General features: G+C 37.3%; 1 protein-coding gene across 3 annotated transcripts in view; it reads right to left on the bottom strand.

Moving 5' to 3' along the window:
- LOC106867219 (uncharacterized) overlaps window positions 1-13209 on the bottom strand; it is a 53073-nt gene that overhangs the window by 13134 nt on the left and 26730 nt on the right. For all 3 annotated transcript variants that reach the window (XM_089361898.1, XM_089361900.1, XM_089361899.1), the window contains 7 exons: window positions 9751-9897; window positions 7327-7398; window positions 6442-6477; window positions 4088-4144; window positions 3177-3221; window positions 2096-2188; window positions 542-634 (listed from right to left, as the gene is read on the bottom strand). In XM_089361898.1, the coding sequence (XP_089218024.1) occupies window positions 542-634; window positions 2096-2188; window positions 3177-3221; window positions 4088-4144; window positions 6442-6477; window positions 7327-7398; window positions 9751-9897 (543 nt within the window). The remainder of the gene's footprint in view (window positions 1-541; window positions 635-2095; window positions 2189-3176; window positions 3222-4087; window positions 4145-6441; window positions 6478-7326; window positions 7399-9750; window positions 9898-13209) is intronic.

Raw genomic sequence — 13209 nt, 5'->3', positions numbered from 1 at the left:
TGACACGTAAAAGCACCCACTACACTCTCTGAGTGGTTGGCGTTAGGAAGGGCATCCAGCTGTAGAAACTCTGCCAAATCAGACTGGAGCCTGGTGTTGCCATCCGGTTTCACCAGTCCTCAGTCAAATCGTCCAACCCATGCTAGCATGGAAAGCAGACGTTAAACGATGATGATGATGATGATGATTATTTATTTGTCTAGGAGATAATACTCAGCTGGTGAGTCCAAAATATAGAGGACTCATACACAGAATGTACACACACACACACACATTATATGCAAGGCCATGTATGAGCCTGTATTGGGCTTCTCCACCTGCCAGAAATAACAGCCAAATCTGTCTCCACTAATAATCTATTTTTTCAGAAAGTGGCAGGACACACAGTACATGTTGTCCAATTATTGTGGTCCCTGAATAAAAGGCAAGATATTCATGACTGGAATATCTGAACTAGGGGACTGACATGGGTATTTAAAAAATTTTAAATAACAACAACTTAGAGAACAAAAGAACTTAAATCAATCACATTCATTCTCACCTGCTATATCATTTCCATTGTTATTTCTAGCATTGCCACCTGGATTTCCATTTGGTAGTGCCATACCTGGTCCTCCATTTTCTTCGTTTTCACCTTACAAGAAATATATAAAAAAGTATCATAAACAGTAACATATAAGATACAACGTGAATATATCTTCACTCAAGATAAATTTCATGCAAACATTGCCAATTTAACACAGAACTTGTCCAAGAGACATTTCTATAGATTTTTTTGGTAATTCCATTTGACCTTCATCAAGTTTGGATATTGATCCTGTGAATTCTTCCCTCTGCCATACTCCATCCTTAACACCTCTCATATCCTGCTACCACACTCAATGCGCTCACACATCTTCTGTAGCAATCCATCCAATTATTCCCATATATCTCACCTTCACTTGCTACACTCACCTCCCCCCTATCTTTAACCATTTCTCCTCACACTTTTACATTAAATCCCTCTCTATCTTCCTTGCTCACTCAACCTGTCCATTCCTCTTCCCCCCCCCCACTGTACTTTGAAGGAGTAACCCTGACATATACACCAACATCACATTTAAGAGTACCCTTCAATCATTGGACAATAAACTATGCTTGTGAAGACATGTTGAGGCAAGTGAAATCGCTGTCATGGCTGATGCCAGTACCGCCTGATTGGCCCTCATGCCAGTGGTACGTAAAAGCACCTACTACATACTCAGACTGGTTGGTGTTAGGAAGGGCATTCAGCTGTAGAAACCATGCCAAATTAGGCAATGGAGCCTAGTGCATTCCCCTGGTTTGCCAGCTCCCATCAAACTATCCAACTCATGCCAACATGGTAAATGGACTTTAAATGAAGATGAAATATTTTGCAATATGGCCTGGAGAATGATATTTCTTGCATCTCACACTCAAGCCTGCCAATCCTGAAAGAAGCTCATAAGATGTTGCAGTCTAATTTGAATAAAGAGGACGCGAAGAACCACCATTGAAGGTAAGATTGTGGGTTTTGATAAAGGCAAAGGGTGGCCATTTTGCATGATAAATAAATAAAACCATACAGATATATAAACATATATCTACACGCACACACAAATCTGTATATATGTGTGTGTGTGTGCAAAACATTGTCTTGACGTCACTTAATGGTTGCAAATGAACGTTATCATACAAGCAATGATGTTTGTCTTTAGTCATCTGAGAAAAATGTCTGGCCATGGAAAGATATTATCTTACATACAAATACACTTTCTCTCTCTCTCTCTCTCTCTCTCACACACACACATTTACTCACAAGGCAACATATGAGCCATCATAGGGTTTCTCCACCCGCCAGAAATAACAGCCAAATCTGTCTCTAATTATAATGCATTCTCCTTAGAAAGTGGCAGGATACACAATATAGGTTACCCAAAAATTACAGCTTCTGAATAAAAGACAAGATGGTCATGACTGGAATATCATTGATCTCATATCTAATGAATTAGGGGACCGACATGGGTATTAAAAAAATTTAAATAACAACAACTTAGAGAACAAAAGAACTTAAATCAATCACATTCATTCTCACCTGCTATATCATTTCCATTGTTATTTCTAGCATTGCCACCTGGATTTCCATTTAGTAGTGCCATACCTGGTCCTCCATTTTCTTCATTTTCACCTTACAAGAAATATAAAAAAAAGTATCATAAACAGTAACATATAAGATACAATGTGGATATATCTTCACTCATGATGAACTTCATGCAAACATTGCCAATTTAACATAGAACTTGTCCAAGAGACATTTCTATAGATTTTTTTGGTAATTCCATTTGACCTTCATCAAGTTTGGATATTGATCCTGTGAATTCTTCCCTCTGCCATACTCCATCCTTAACACCTCCCATATAATGCTACCACACTCAATGCGCATCTTCTGTAGCAATCCCTCCAACCATTCCCATATATCTCACCTTCACTTGCTACCCTCACCTCTCCCCTACCTTTAACCATTTCTGCTCACACTTTTATGTAAAATCCCTCTCTATCATCCTTGCCCACTCAACCTGTCCATTCCTCTGCCCCACTTATATTCCCTCCCACTGTACTTTGAGGGTGTACCCCCTGCCAGATATTTCACCAACGTCTTGCTCTCTCTCTCTTTCCCTAACTTTTTCTCTAATCCTCTCTCACTCTTTTCTCTAATAACACTCCCTACTAATTGTCAAGGAATCTTAGTCTTGCAAGTTACTGTATGAACCCTCCAACATTGTTGCCAAGTAAAAAGCGCTAGTGCCAGGATTACAAGAAAAGAATCCTGTTCCTTTTGTAAAGTGGTTGGTGTTAGGAAGGGCATTCAGCTGTAGAAACCATGCCAAACTAGGCAATAGAGCCTAGTGCATTCCCCTGGTTTGCCAGCTCCCATCAAACTATCCAACTCATGCCAACATGGTAAATGGACTTTAAATGAAGATGAAATATTTTGCAATATGGCCTGGAGAATGATATTTCTTGCATCTCACACTCAAGCCTGCCAATCCTGAAAGAAGCTCATAAGATGTTGCAGTCCAATTTGCATAAAGAGGACGCGAAGAACCACCATTGAAGGTAAGATTGTGGGTTTTGATAAAGGCAAAGGGTGGCCATTTTGCATGATAAATAAATACCATTATTTTGCTGCATGTCTTCTGTAGTTCCTTGAACTTGAGAATCTAGGAAGAAATATAAAAAAAATTTCATAAACTATATATATATATATATATATATATATATATATATATATATATAAACAAAACATTAATTGGAACAAGAACATAACAGGTGACAACAAAACATTTGGACAGTTAGACAAGACAAAAACGGACAGGAAAAACAAGGACTGGTCATTCGGAGCTTCCAATCTCCAGCGGAGTACCAGATTGTCTTTGCAGTTTCTGCCAGTTACTCTTGAGAAAATCTAAGCTAAGAGCACTAGATTCTTTGGAAGAAAGCAAACGAATGTATGCGAAAATAAGGCCAAAAAACGGAGAAATTGTCTACAATAACAAATATAAAGAACAGGACATAAACTGAAGGTGTCTTTCGACTAAGGATGAATTAAATTAAGCTTGGTGTGTGTGGAAGCAAAGTCTTACAGCAGGAACATAGAAAATGAAACACAAGCAATGATACCCAGCGTTACTCGGGATTAAAATGCCATAGTTTTTTTTTTTTGTTTTGCTTGTTTCGGTCATGTGATTGCAGCCATGCTGGAGCACCATCTTTAGTTGAAGAAATCAACCCCAGAATTTATTCTTTGTAAGCCTAGTACTTATTCTATCAGTGTGTTTTGCCAAACGGCTAAGTTATGGGGGTATAAACACAGCAACATTGGTTGTCAAGCAATGGTGGGGGTACAAACACAGACACACACACACACACACACACACACACACATATACATACACACACACATACATACATACATATATGCCTACTGAACTAGGGAGCTGACATTGGAAACAAAAAAAATTAAAATAACAACACCTATGAGAACAAAAGCCTCTATTTTCCCCTTGTCTATTAATTTTGCCATTACCTGTAACAATTGTATGTAATAGAATACCAGTATTTTGCTGCATGTCTTCTCGGGAGTCTAGGAAGAAATATAAAAAAAAATTTCATAAACTATATATATATATATATATATATATATATATATATATATATATATACAGTAAAACACAAGACACAATATGGATATGTCTTAACTCAAGCTAAATTTGATGCAAACATTGCCAATTCTCATATCCTGCTATCACTCAATGTTCTCACACATGTATATGTATATATATATATATATATATATATATATATATATATTATCATCATTTAATGTCCGTTGTTCATACTGGACAGAGTAACCAGGGCTGATAAGCTTGTGGTGGCTACACCAGACTCCAATCTGATTTGGCATGGTTTCTATGGCTGGGTACCCTTCCTAATGCCACCCACTTTACAGAGTGTGCTGGGTGCTTTAATGAGGTACCGCATGGGAGCTTTTATGTGGCACCGTATGGGCACTTTTACATGGTACTGCATGGGTGCTTTGATGTCACCTGGGCACTTTTATGTGGCGCCACACAGGCACTTTCATATTACACCATATAGCCACTGTTATGTGGCACTGCTTGGACATTTTTACATGGCATCGCCACGAGTTCTTTGCACCACCAGAATGATGGGTCTAAACACTTCTGTGGGGTATGGGTCTTCTTGAGTACCGCCAGGCACCAGGTATCTCGGTCCTTTGTCTTCTTGCCTGAAAGGTTCAGCTTCCTGAGGTTGTTCTTTAGTACATTCCATGTCTGCCTGGATCTCCCAATTCCATGTATTCCATCCACGTTGAAAGATCAGCACTTCTTTATGGAGCTGTCAGCATCCATCCACATCACATGACCAAACCAGTGCAGTCTTCTCTCCTGCGCACAGCAACCAATTCCTCTTATGCCTAATTTCTCTCTCAGAACATTGGCACTATGTTGAACATGTAAATTTACTTAACAGATCCAGCAGAGTAAACTATCCTTATTCTTTCCTTACCTTTGCATGACCTCTGTATTCAGGGCCCATGTCTCACTATTATGTAGAAGCACTGTCTGTGTGCATACATCATATAATCTTCCTCTCACTCGGACAGAGAGACCTTTCATGGCCAATAAAGGTAACAGCTCTCTAAATATGTTAATTCCAATCATTCATTTTATCAGTTTCTTAAACCTTGATGAGTCCATCATTAGAAACCAATTATAAACCATTATTGACCATGTAAATCCTGTGCATCAATTCTTTACAGTAGTTATAAAATAAATTTTATCTCTTATGTGTCCTTCAAATAATATTAGATATATAAATTTTATTTTAAAATAATTTTTAGTCCAATAAATATTAAAAAAATTTAATTTCACATCTTATCTATAGATCACTATATTGGTGTAAATACGTCTAAATGTACTTTACCAGAGCATTTTAAATTAATACTACTTCATGGTTTCTGCATAATGAATGTATTGATTAGTTACATTACTATACACTATTTCTTTTTATTTTCTTATTTCGCCAGTGCCCCTGGACTGGCTTGTGCGGGTGGCACATAAAAGACACCATTTCGAGCGTGGCCATTTTCGTGCGGGTGACACGTAAAAGCACCCATTACACTCTCTGAGTGGTTGGCGTTAGGAAGGGCATCCAGCTGTAGAAACTCTGTCAAATTAGACTGGAGCCTGGTGTTGCCATCCGGTTTCACCAGTCCTCAGTCAAATCGTCCAACCCATGCTAGCATGGAAAGCGGACGTTAAACGATGATGATGATGATGATGATGATGATTATTAATTTATTAATTCATAATTAGCTTTTTATTTATTCACATATTAATTAGGCAAACATTGGTATCTCAAATATTCCAAACTTAGCATATGTAAAACAATACCGATACATTATTTTGATTAATGAAAACTATGAATATATATATATATATATATATATATATATATATATATAGTTAAAACTTATAGTATAAGGGTAACGCGTGCATTCTGTCGTGATACAAACAATATATGAGTATATGCACATATATGTACATGTATGTATATACCTTCATCCACATGTACATATAGATACATAACTGGGTACATGACGTGGCAAAAGAACATGGACAAAATGGTAAGCAAGGTGCAATAAACAAGCAAGCCACATAGAAACATCCCCTTCTGCCACATCATGTACCCAGTTATGTATCTATATGTACATGTGGATGAAGGTATATACATACATGTACATATATGTGCATATACTCATATATTGTTTATATATGTATATGTATACATATATATATATGACAAGGAATCAGAATTATGAAATTGTATCACAATAAAGGAATTACAAACACTGACCTGATTTTCTTCGTTTCAAAATCCAGTATACAACACCTACAAGTAGAAAAGAAAAACAAAATATCTTAACCCTTTCATTACTGTATTTATTTTGAGATGCTCTGTGTTTCTTTCAATTACTTTAAATATATCAAAGAATTTAGTCAAATAACTTAGTTATCATTCAGCTGGTGTTAAGAACATAAACTGTGACTAACGTTTGACGGAAGATTTTAATTCAAAACTTAGCAAAGATAGATATATAAATGGATGGATGGATGGATGGATGGATGGATGATGGATGGATCTATAAACATTATGTGATCAAAAGTATGTGGTCAGTTTGCGTTCTGGCGGGAACGGTTCGAAGAAGTTGCCGATTCGAATAATGATCAGTCACGTGATGGACAAGGAATGGGTTCTCTACTACGCTCGCATTTATTTATATTTAAATGAGAAGATTGTATGTAATGGCGATAGTAGTTTTGTATCTAGTGACGATAGGTAGTTTCACTACATATATATATGTATATATATATATATATATATATATATATGTAAGTGTGTGTGTGTATGCTTGTGTGTCTGTGTTTGTCCCCCAACATCGCTTGACAACCGATGCTGGTGTGTTTATGTCCCCGTAACTTAGTGGTTCAGGAAAAGAAACCAATAGAATAAGTACTAGGCATCCAAAGAATAAGTCCTGGGGTCGATTTGCTCGACTAAAAGCAGTGCTCCAGCATGGCCACAGTCAAATGACTGAAAGAAGTAAAAGAGTAAAAGAGAGAGTTGGAATTACAGATGTAACCTATAAAAATAAATGTAGAGGTTGAGAATATTCTAAGGTGTGACGGTGGATTTATTAGATTTTTGTGGTTATTATTAGAAAAAAAAAAATGCACAAACCTGCAATACAAATAAAGGTAAGAAAAGCAAAGACAGCCAAAATAATTGAAAGAATTTGTGAATTTTCAGGATCTGAAATTAAAAGGAAGCAATAGGTTAATGTTTTGAAAACTGTGCATGAATTCTACATTTAACCCTTTAGCATTTAAACCGGCCATATCCGGCCAAAAGTATTCTGCCTATTCTATGTTCAAACTGGCCAAATCTGGTCTCTCACACCAACCCTACAATATCGTTCTAAAAATTAACAGCTACCCCATCAAAATCTCATAGCTACAAGATAATGCATGATTAGTTCAAATGTGGATAAAAAAGCATTAATTATGGCAGAATAATGTGAACACTAAAGGGTTAAATACAAAATATTTTAAGGAAAAAAAGAAAAAAAATTTAACAAATTGCTGTCACTCATTATTATCATTATTTTTCAATGGCGCAGGAGTGGCTGTGTGGTAAGTAGCTTGCTTACCAACAACATGGCTCTGGGTTCAGTCTCACTGCATGGCACCTTGGGCAAGTGTCTTCTACTATAGCTTTGGGCCGATCAAAGCTTTGTGAATGGATTTGGTAGACAGAAACTGAAAGAAGCCCGTCGTATATATGTGTATATATATGTATGTGTGCATGTGTTTGCCCCTCAACATCACTTGATAACCGATGCTGGTGTGTTTACGTCCCGATAACTTAGCGGTTCGGCAATAGACACTGATAGAACTAGGCTTACAAAGAATAATTCCTGGGGCCGATTTGCTCAACTAAAAGGCAGTGCTTCAGCATGGCCACAGTCAAATGACTGAAACAAGTAAATTAATAAAAGAATGTTCATTTTTCATGCTGGCATGGGTTAGAGAGCTTGATCGGAACTGGTAAGCTGCACCAGGCTCGGTTAGAATTGGGTAGAATGCATATGAAGACTAGTGTCAAGCATATTTTGTTCACTGACATGTGACAAGCCACGCTAAATGGGTTTGATGGTTGGGCTAAGTGATGGGTGTTTTACGACAACCCTGCTAACATGCATTTGCACCACCAGCAAGTGGGTGGAAGAGTCAGGTTTTGGGTTGGAATCATGGGAAACAGGATGATTGGTCCATTTAAAGTGCCAGAAGGGGGGTGGGAGTGAAGATTAATGTTATCATATGCTGTATTAATGATGTCCTAACTGACTGGCTGAAAGTGCTCCCATTATCTGAGCTTAGCAAGGTTATTTTTATGCACGATAAGGCCCCACCACATGCTGCTAAGAGAACCGAAGAGATTGTCTCATTGAGATTCAAAGAAGAAACTTTAATAAAGAGGCCAGCCTGTTCTCCAGATTTGAATCCCATCGAGAATTTCTGGAGCATCGTCAAACATGAAATGCACCAAAATGGCAAGCAGCAGCACACACCTAAGGAAACACTTTGGAAGACAATGCAAGACTCTACTAAAGCAGTCCTACCCTCTATTATCAAAACACTGACTGAATCCACAAACAACCACATTTTTGAGGTCATCAAACAAAATGCTTCATACACCAAACACTAATCATAGAGTCACAGTTTCTGTGAATGTCATTTTTGTATTTTGTTGTTCAATGGTACATCTGTGTCATATGAGTTAAAATAATTGTTCTTGAAATAGTTGGGACATGAAACTCGGCTTGCGAAGACCTGTTGGGGCAAGCGAAAGAGAAATCATGATGGCACCTGTGCCCAGCGTCGCCTTCCTGGCACTTGTGCTGGTGGCACGTGTAAAGACATTCGAGCGAGATCGTTGTCAGTGCTGCCGGACTGGCTCCTGTGCAAGTAGCATGTAAGATACACCATTTTGAGCGTGGCTGTTGCCAGTACCGCCTGACTGACCTTCGTGCCAGTGGTACGTAAAAGCACCCACTACACTCTTGGAGTGGTTTGTGTTAGGAAGGGCATCCAGCTGTAGAAACTCTGCCAAATCAGATTGGAGGAGCTTGGTGTAGCCATCTGGTTCACCAGTCCTCAGTCAAATCGTCCAACCCATGCCAGCATGGAAAGCATGATGATGATGATGATGATGATGATGATGATAAGTGAACAAAACTGTACATTCTTATACCAGGATTATTTTTGCAGACCATCTGATAAACAAGTATGCTAAATAATATGAAAACTAAGTCAGCTACATCTGATAAATTTTGTATACAACCCCAAAATAGTGCACTGTATAATCATGTAAATTATCTTCAAAATCCCTCAGGTAGTTATTTAGAAAATCTTTAAAAATCATCATGGACTAATATCTCAGTTCACAGTGTATGTTCTTCACTCAAACATTCCTCAAATCAACAATCAAATATTTATCCAATACATCCAATATTATTAAGTGACAAAAAAAAATAACAAGAATAAATTGCAAAGGTTAATAACAACAACAGCAATAATGATAATGCATTGAGACTCTTTTTACCTGGACAGGTAAAGTTTGGTTTCCATTTCAGATTGTCACTGCAAACCAATTTGCCATTGTTCCTAAAAGGCACCTTACATTCTTGATAATACTGCCTTTCAGGACATGTTATTCGTCTGTTGCAAACAGTTGTATTTTCTGGACACTCTGAAACAAAAATATTCATATATATATATATACATACATATATGTCTGTGAAACAACAAACAAAATTAACGGAATCGGAAAAAATTCTGATGGAAATTTCATCCAAACTATCAATCCTCATCACAACGATAGAAACACAATCCTCTATCTTAAAACAAATAGAAAAACAATCAACAGATGGAAAACTCATCAACGAACATATAAACAATGAAATGAAGAATCTCACGGAAATTATACCAACAATTATAAAGTCTACCAAAGAAAATCTACCACAACCTCCGTGGATATCAGAAATAAATGAAAGAAATCTGGAAAAGGAAGCCCACCGAAAAAGAAAAGAAATTTGGCAGACATGGAAGAAATCTCTCAATATAAGAAAACAAAACTTCTGGAAAGCATATAAATGCGAAAAATATGCCGAAACACACTCAGAATGGATTTCCTTAACGGCACCCATACTTCCTCGGAAGTACCTAATTAAAGAAATTAGAGGAGAACCAGAGGAAGAAACAAAACTCCGATGGGATCTCGCATTAACAAAATTCAGGACCGACATTTCTATCACCCTGTCTAAACAATCCCGTTATAAAACCAAATATGAAGCAATCGACAGCCTTATTGAAGAAGAAATATCAAAACTAGCAACTGGCAATGTAGAAGAAAAAATGCGCGAACTATGGATCAAAGATATCTCCAGAGAAGAGAACAAATCACGCAAATTATGGCAGCAGAAACAACTATTCCTGGATAAATATTCTACCAACTACGGTAAAGAATTTAGAACCCAGAGAAATAACAGTAAAAAAGAACAATCTCACCAAGGTAACAAAAACCAGAGCATGAGGCAACATCAACGCCCATCCCACCAGGAATCAAAGAGGAACTACGGTAAGAACTCTTCCCCTTTTGTATGCAAACACCCTAATCTACACATTATAAACAAAAAACATGAACAAAATAAATATTTCTCTGATCAGACCTTTAGACGTAGGAACACCAGATCATTTTCAAAACCTCAACAAAGATTACCTACAAAAAACGGGGAAAAAAACCGGCCTAGAACCAGAAACAATACCAGACCATCCTCTCAGATCACTAAAACCAATACTTACAAATTGAAAAAGAAGATATTTAATTCTGAAAATAGGAAGGCAAACATAACAACACCAGGTAAAATAACACAACGAAAACACAAACTTCAAATCAACACCAACAAAAATAGTAACCATAAACAGAAAAAAATTCATTTTTTAATGTCAGGACAACAAACACCGGAGAAAGAAACACTCCAAGAAGTAACATACCCAAAACAATTGGACACATAGACCCTAAGATAATTAATCTTTCCAGAAGAGATCTTGACAATGATGAAACCCAACTTCTGTTAAAAGGCCTGAAATTTACACCTACACCAACAGTCAACCACCATGAACTAAAGGAAGATATCCAGAAATTCTGTCGCAAATTACGACTTGTCGAATTCTTCACCACCAATATTAATAATAAAAATAATAATGAAACCGAAGATTCTTTAGTGAGGAATAAATCAAATTTCACCCCACCAAAAGGCAGAAATATCTACCTGGACCAATATATTGACACCCTATCAAACTTCCCCCTAAAACAAAATACCAAAATTAGGCCGAACATTAACAAATCAGAGATATCTGCACTTAAACGCATACAAAACGATGAAACAATAATAATTAAACAAGCAGATAAAGGGGGTGCAATCGTCATCATGGATGTGGAATACTACAAGGATTTAGTTGAGGAACAACTAAATGACACAACCTTCTATTGTGAAATACCCTCGAACATAGACCACCACATCATGAAGAAGATCAACCACTTAGTTTCTAAACACTACAACTCACTCACTGACAATGAAAGAGACTACATCACCAACTTCGAACCAAAACCCAGTAACTTTTACGGCTTACCCAAAATACATAAGTCAGAAGATATTCAACAGGGAGTAAAGGAACAAGGAAGTGAATACATAAAAGTGCTACATCCAAAAGATTTAAAACTTAGACCAATTATAGCTGGCCCAGTATGCCCTACTCACCGTCTAAGCAATTTCATCGACATTCTTTTGAAGCCACTTTGTACATACATACCCAGTTTCATTCGGGATGACATCGACTTTTTATCCCATCTTCCCAAAACCACTGAAACAAATTCAATCCTACTGAGCTTCGGTGTAGTAAGCCTATACACAAATATCCCACATGATTTAGGAATAAAGGCGGTTGAATACTGGGTAAACAAACACAGAGAAGCAATTCCCAACAGGTACACGGTGACATTTATACTAGAATCAGTGAGACTTATCCTGGAAAATAATACGTTTTTCTTCAATGGTAAGAACTATATCCAAATTAAAGGCACGGCTATGGGGACGAGGTTTGCCCCCGTTTATGTGAATTCGGTGATGGGTTACTTGGAACAAAAACTCTACCAGGAAATAGAGGAGAGATATAACACCGAATTTAGGAAGCTTATAGAAAAAGCATGGAAGAGATACCTGGACGATTGCTTCATAATCTGGACCAAACCTCAAAGCATTGTGGAAGAATTTAACACCCTCCTGAACAACCTACACCCATCCATCCAATTCACAAAGGAGATGAACAGTAGCAAATTACCATTTCTAGATATAATGGTAATTAAAAAGAACACCGCCATTACCACAGATATATATTACAAACACACAGACACACACCAATACTTGAACTTTAAATCGTGCCATCCACCCCATACAAAACGCAACATACCATACTGCCTAGCCAGGAGAATATGTACTATTGTAGAGGATATAGAGACCAGAAATCAACGCCTGATAGAACTGAAAGAATTTCTGGTGAAGCAAAAATACCCATCACGACTCATAGAAAATGGTATTCAGCGGGCTTCGAAAATACCCATACAACAACTGAGGACACCGCAAAGAAAAGACAAACAGGAAAAGATCATTCCATTTATAGTGACACAAAATCCATGCCACCAGAACATCTTTAATATCGCCAAAGCGAACTTACCGATCCTTGCACAAAGTAAGGAATTGAGAAATATCATTACAGATCAAAATATAACTCTCAGTAAGAGACAACCTAAAAACTTGAAAAAACTATTAACAAAGGCAAGGTTTGACCTCAGCAACAAAAATCAAACATTCACTGTATCCAAATGCAATGATAGCCGATGCGGCACATGCCGATCAATCCATACCGGCCCATATATGAACACAAAAACAGGGAAAATATTCACCAATGCGAACATGAACTGCAAAAGTAGAAATCTAATCTA

The sequence above is a fragment of the Octopus bimaculoides genome, chromosome 13 (genome assembly GCF_046866305.1).
Source record: "Octopus bimaculoides isolate indiv1 chromosome 13, ASM4686630v1, whole genome shotgun sequence".
Classification (NCBI taxonomy): Eukaryota; Metazoa; Mollusca; class Cephalopoda; order Octopoda; family Octopodidae; genus Octopus; species Octopus bimaculoides.
Note: the sequence above shows the minus strand (reverse complement) of the source record. Positions and strands in the feature narration are given on the sequence as shown.